Source organism: Onychomys torridus, chromosome 4 (genome assembly GCF_903995425.1).
Source record: "Onychomys torridus chromosome 4, mOncTor1.1, whole genome shotgun sequence".
In the NCBI taxonomy this organism is placed as follows: domain Eukaryota; kingdom Metazoa; phylum Chordata; class Mammalia; order Rodentia; family Cricetidae; genus Onychomys; species Onychomys torridus.
The window spans coordinates 142,334,214-142,340,785 of NC_050446.1; the positions used below are offsets into that span (position 1 = coordinate 142,334,214).

The 6,572-nt window shown below is 43.9% G+C and overlaps 1 protein-coding gene across 1 annotated transcript; it reads right to left on the reverse strand.

Annotated features, from left to right (window-relative positions):
- Window positions 1–4,239: 4,239 nt before the first annotated feature.
- Defb115 (defensin beta 115) lies at window positions 4,240–5,936 on the reverse strand. Its single transcript, XM_036184355.1, has 2 exons — window positions 5,843–5,936; window positions 4,240–4,469 (listed from the first exon to the last, which is right to left on the reverse strand). The coding sequence occupies exons 1-2, from the start codon at window positions 5,934–5,936 to the stop codon at window positions 4,240–4,242; spliced, it is 324 nt and encodes a 107-aa protein (XP_036040248.1).
- Window positions 5,937–6,572: the final 636 nt, after the last annotated feature.

Here is a 6,572-nt window from a genome sequence, read left to right on the forward strand (position 1 = left end):
CACAGGAAACAAACGGTTGTGGATCCATTCAAGGTTAATAGAGATCAGGTTTGATCGGGGAAAACCTCTTGAAAATCCTGACTACAGACATAAAGAAATAAACCAAGAAAAAAAAAAACTACAAGACAGGTGATGTATATATTATTACTTGCTCAAACATAAAAAAAAAAATCTTTGGCTGACTTGTGTACAACACCCAGTCCATACTTGTGTTAATGCAGATATGTATGTTACCTTTAAAAGTTTGTGTGTTTTCAGAGCAAGAGGATGAGACACCAATGAAACAGGTGACCCAGGTGATCCAGTCTCTCAGAGTGCCTCCGTTGCAGTCTTCTCAGAGTTCTGCATCCAGAACATCTTCAAGGCTACTGGCTGAGATGGTCCAGCCTCACAGACTATTCTAGCCAGGACCACAGATAAACCTTGTATTTTCAGATAGCACAGAGACTGGGCAACAAATGTTATGCCCAGCTCTCCCAGGACTTGACCATTATCCCAATCTTCTCAGAGTCCCTAAAGATGCTGTCATCCCCAGACAGCAGGAAGCAGTCTAGAGAACACAACATCCACATTACCAAGTGGGTGGGTTGGTGGGTGATTTTTGGTCATTCATTGGGTTATGGATATTTGTCATCATTTAAGGGGATATAGGAATATGGGATAAAAAAGACAACTATTAACCTCAAATATTTTATATTGATATAGACTTTGGTATATTGATACAAACTTAAAGGATTTTTTTGATCTACTGAATGTATGTTTTTTATACTTTGTTGGGTTATTGTGCTTATTTAGCTCATTTTTTAAAATGAGTAATGTATAATTAAGGAATGGAGTTTGGTAGTTTGTCATCTATAATAATCAAACTTGTCATATTAGGTATGTTTTCAAGGTTAAACAGATATATTTAGATAGATGGTCTTCAAACACTCCAAAGACCCATAGAATAGGCATTTAAGATGTTTAATAACCTAGGGCTTTTCATTTCAGTGAGACACATCTGTTCCTGGCAGCACCAATTTATTTCAGAGAAGATACTGGCCTTCAAAGAAATTCTGTATGGAGTTTGCTTTCAATATGGCAAAGTTAGCCACTGGGCAACAAAATTGCTTTTGCCTTGACTGCTGACAGTATGCTGTACAATCTGAACAAGCAAGACACAAAGGAAAAAGACTGCCAAACTTTGTCAAACAAGACAGGACAGTCCTTCAAAATTCCTGCTTCATAGAAAAGTCTCCCAAATATTCTAGGCCTATAGGCCGAAGATTAGATTCCCCAACATTGCAGAGGAACCTTGGGTGACTGTCCAAGCAGCCAGATGTCTGTCATTTCTACAGGTTTGGAAGTGGCTTACACTGTACTTCCTGTTTACTCAGGTAATATATCCTTTCTTGGGGTTTTTGATGGAGTTGAAGACTAGTTAGTTATAGTTATAGTTTTCCTTAGTTATGATAGAAGGCAAATTAGGTACAAAACTTTGGACTCACAAAGATAGGATAAATAATGAAATATTTTCTTTGATTTTGCCAAATACAAATGGACCAGATTGTGAATGTAATTCTTGCTTGATAATTTTTCTTATTGAATATAGTTTTACTATGTTAAAATTAAAATCCTTTAGACAAAAAGGGGGAAATGTTGTGGAAATTTAACTATGTAAAGATGTATTACATTTGTTTATGCTGTGGAATATTTAACTGTGTAAAGGTGTGTTACACTTGTTTCTGCTGCATTTGATTAATGATGTAAGGATATGTTACATTTGTTTATGTTGCATTTGTTTAATTATAAAAAGATGTGTTGCATTTGTTTCACCTTGCCTGGATAAGGCACCTGATTGGTCTAATAAAAAGATGAATGGCCAATAGCTAGTAAGGAGAAGGATAGGCAGGGCTGGCAGGCTGAGAGAATAAATAGGAGGAGGAATCTAGACTCAAACTCAAGGCCAGCCAGCCAGCTGCCAGCTAGCCAACACAGAGTAAGACTCACAGAAAGATAAGGTAAAAATCCCTGAGGCAGCCGGGCGGTGGTGGCACATGCCTTTAATCCCAGCACTTGAGAGGCAGAGGCAGGCGGATCTTTGTGAATTCCAGGCCAGCCTGGTCTATAGCCAGGATCAAGCCTAAGCTAGGTAGAACATTCATAACTAATAAGTCTTCATGTCATTTGGGAGCTAGTTGGTGACTCAAAAGAAAAATCCTGATACAAGCCACCTTCTAATTCTTTTTTTGAGACAAGTCCCCCACTAGCCTGGAACTCAACAAGGAGGTGAGGCTTGCCAGCCCAAGAGCCTCCCGTTCCTGCTCTCTGACACCAGGATTGAGAGTGTCCAGCTTTTCCACATGAGTTCTGAGGATCAAATGTGAGCTCTCAGGCTTACACAGCAAGCATTTCACCAACTGAGCTATCTCCCCAGCCCCACTTTTGAAATTTTCAGATTTGGATTTGGGGGCAACATTTAGGACACAAATGTCCTACTATGTTTGCACTTATTTACCAGGACTATCATTCAAAAGAACCACAAACTGGGTGACTTGAACAATAGAAGTTTATTTTCTCACAATTCTGAGGACAAAGTCCAAATATCAGTAGAGCTGGTTCTCTTCAGCATCTCTCCTTGGCTTGCTGATGCTTAGGATCTTCCTGGATCTTAACAAGACTCTGTGTGTCATAATTATTTGCAAATAATTAGGTCTGAATTTCCTCTCACAAGAACACTAATTATACAGCAGTAGGGCCACCCTAACAATCTCATTTTACTTCCATTTCAGAGATGAGTGGAAGCCACAATCGGTTAAAAAAAAAAAAAAAAAAAAAAAAAAAAAAAAAGCTTAGTCTACCCTATTGATGCATTCAGATTTCCTCTGCACCCTCGTCACGTCTATGTAACTGTGAGTCTGGAGACATATTGATACAGTGTGTGCTCCTTAGGAAAAGTAGGACACCCAGTGACATAGGTCCAAAAAAATCCTTTTTGTTCCCAAGGATAGAAGAACACTCACAATAGGACAAGATTGGGGTGCCCAGTATATACTCTGAAGGACATTAACACCCCACAAGAACCCTGGAAACCAAGCATGCAAGTGTCCTATACATCTCTGGAGGCTAGACACAATGAATGGAGGCAAGGAATGATCCAAGGCTTGCACATGCTGACCTAGGAAACCACCCATCCTGCCACTGGACTCTGACAGGGTTATCTGCCCTGTGCATTGCCACTGAACTCACCCTGTCAGTGATTTCAATAAGGCCTCCCCGTCACAGGACAACTCTTGTTTTCTTGGTATCTTGGGGAACCCACCCCACTTCCCTAGCTGGGATAACACCACTGCAACTTTCTCGGAGTTGGACAACCCAAGATCCAGTTTCTAGTTCACTCTGCCATTCAAGTACTACCCAGGCCCAAGCCTGTATCTTCTGAGACCAAGAGCAAGTGTACTCAGGGTGTCATGGCTGTCGGCACCCTCTAGACATCCAAGGACACCCTGTAAAGTTCATCTTGTAGGGTTACAGTGGAGTCAGGGACAACTGACGTAAACTGATGAAAAAGTGCACTGAGAAGTAACTGGAAGGACTCTCTGCACCACAGAGCGTTAGCCTCTTCAAACTAGGAAATTTCATTTCCCCTTCTGGCAAAGGGGCATTGCATTTATTTATTCCTTGAACATAGTAAACTTTTGGCATAGGCTGAGCTGTTGGTTGTTTTACTGTTTTGTCTCCTGTCTTCTTGGGGTAGGAGTGGCTGCCTCCTGGTCATTGGACATGACCATCTTTGGACAGTCCTCTGTGATTAGGGATTTGGGGAGCTGGGGGTAAGCAATCAATTCTGAAAGTTTATAAAGCAAAGCCTGGAGCAAAACATTAAGCTAAAGAGGCAAGAGGAGCCTATTGGCCTATTCTGTCTCTCTAGGATGAGACATCAAGTAAGAATCTGCAGCCAAGGTGCAATTTACATTCACCTGGGAACTTTCAGGGACCCAGAAGCTTCTGCTCAGAGGTTCAGGGATACTGGAATTAGATGCCATCAAGTTCTTACACTGCAGGAACCAATATTATCAACTGATATTATGGGTCATGTTATCCAAGCCCGAAAGTTGCTGGAGGATGGATTGATAGCTGGAATGGACTCTTTTCCCTCAATGCTGGGGTCAAACCCAGCACTAAGTGCTTGCTTGCATCTATGCCCTGTCACAAATCTGCACCTCAGACTCATTGCAATGAACACTGGTTAATGAACCCTCAGAAGCCCCGGCACCAAAGATTAGCATAGCTATTGAAGCTGGAAGTCTGAAATGGATACGTACCATTCTTTTTCCGTTGGTTGGCTAGAGGTATGTTGGATAGTTTTGACTTTGATATGTGGATACAGCAAACCGTGAACTCCCCACATATCTCTTTCTTCTTCTCATCTAGCCGGCATTCACGTCTGCATTTGCCCATTCCATAAAAGCACGTTTTGAGCCATCCCTCTATCAAAATGAGCAGAGAGGAATCCTGAACCATGTGAAGAGGACACACTTGTATATCCTGAGGATGTTGGCAGGCCCATGGGAATGGTGGGTTCAGTGAGTGTTGATATCCTCTCTCCCAGTGTAAAGCACAAATTCTCTCTATTTGTCTTTACCCAATTACTCTCCTGGGAAGTAAGTTGGAGCTCTCTCTCACCAGGACACTCAAACTTGATAAAACAAGCTCATACCCATCTCCTTTTCCATGTCAGTATCCATGAGCCCATGTACTGGCTTTTTCTGAAATGTCTCATAACTACAGCACCATCCTCCACCCTCATTGCTCTCTCCAAAATTTCACCCAGTTTCCAATCAGTATTAACCAAGAATAGGCTTTTTCTTCCTCCCCTCCCCCTCTTCTCTAGAAAAACATTAAATGATTGACAAAGACCTTCACCTTGCAAAGTTGACCTAACAGCAAATGATGCAACTGAAAAGCATAAACCTGGGCTATGGAGAGGAAATACTTGTTCAGAAGCATAAGAATGCAAGTTTGGGCAGCCAGTGACCACATAGAAGTTGGCCACAGCAGCACACATCAGTAACCCCATCACTTGGGGAGTGGAAACAGGTAGATTCCAGCCAGTCTAGCCAATCTCTGAGTTCCAGGTTTAGAGAGAGTGCTGTCTCAAAAACAAACAAACAAACAAATAAATAAGTAAGGTGGTACCAGGCATGGTAGTCCATGCCTTTAATCCCAAAATTTGGAAAGCAGAGGCAGGTGGCTCTCTGAGTTCAAGGACAGTGAATTCCAGGTCAACCAGGGCCATATAGTGAGACGCTATCCCAAATAATTATTAATAATAATATTATCATTATGTGGAGAGTGGTGAAGGAAGACTCTGTGATCTGTGGCTACTATACACATGTTCACTTTGAAATCCAGACTCTCGTGCTCAGAAAGCAGCTCCATGCCTTTAGCCTACTAAGAACCTGTAGCTACCCAACATCCACCCACACATTTCCCATCACATAGTCTGAGAACAAGATGCCTCCTCTGTTTGCTTCAAGGGAGAGGTGAAGTAAATACACCGGCTACTGTAAGGCCCGGTGCCAGTGGACAGGGCTGAAGTGAGAGACTCTCCCTCCTCCCCTCCCCCATCCTTTTCTCCTCCCTCCCACCATCCATCCCATTTTCCCCCTCTCTCCTCCTTCCTCCCAGCACTGGAGGTTGAACTCAGAGCCTCACACATGTTCCCCAAGCAACTCTACCACCAAGCTACCTCCAGTCCCAAAGACACAGGCATAGTGTGGCTCTCTCTTGCCAGACCTCAGCAGCCCCTACCCTATGGGTAGGTTGTGACTCTCCCTTCCCCTTTCTCACCACCGGTTACCTGGGGAAGTCTGAGCCAGGACCATAAAGACAGCTAAGGTCAGGAAGCAGAGCTTGATGTGTCCTGAGAGGGTTGAGGAACTAGTCCGAAGCATGGTGAATGTGCTGGGGAAACATCGATTGCTTTTGGTTTTAACCACCGAGGTAGGGCCTAGTCACGGGCAATAAATCTGAGGCAGGCAGAGGGTTTGCACCACCCGGACTGCAGCTGAAAGTGGCTTGTCTGGCATTCAGGGTCACCTCTGTATGCCCTCTGGCAAGGGAACAGCGAGCCTGCTGCTTTGTGGACAAAGTAGGTCCTAGCCCCCAAGAAGCCTTCCCTGGCGCCCTCCTACGGTCTGCTTCTGCCCCATGTTGGCCAGGGTCAGAGCTGAGTTTGTCTAGCTCAAGGTCCCACATACTGATAGCCTCAAGGACAACTGTGAGCCTGAGAGCCCTGCTGCGGCAGACTGGCTGTGGTCTCTTTGAGCCCAGAGCACGCGGTGTGGGTGGGCAAAGCTTGGGCAGCATCCGGCACCAGCACTGACTGGAGTCAGCAGTAATAGATAATAATGGAAAGCGGGAGGTAGAGATCATGTTGGGGTGCAGGGTGTGTGCGGAAAGGGCCAGTGGGGTGGATAGACTCAAGATACACTGTCGATTTGTGTGCAATTGTCAAACAATAAATAAAAATACTTCTTTTAAAGAGTACTGGCTGAACAGGCAGGTGGGCTGTAGATGGAAGAGCTGGC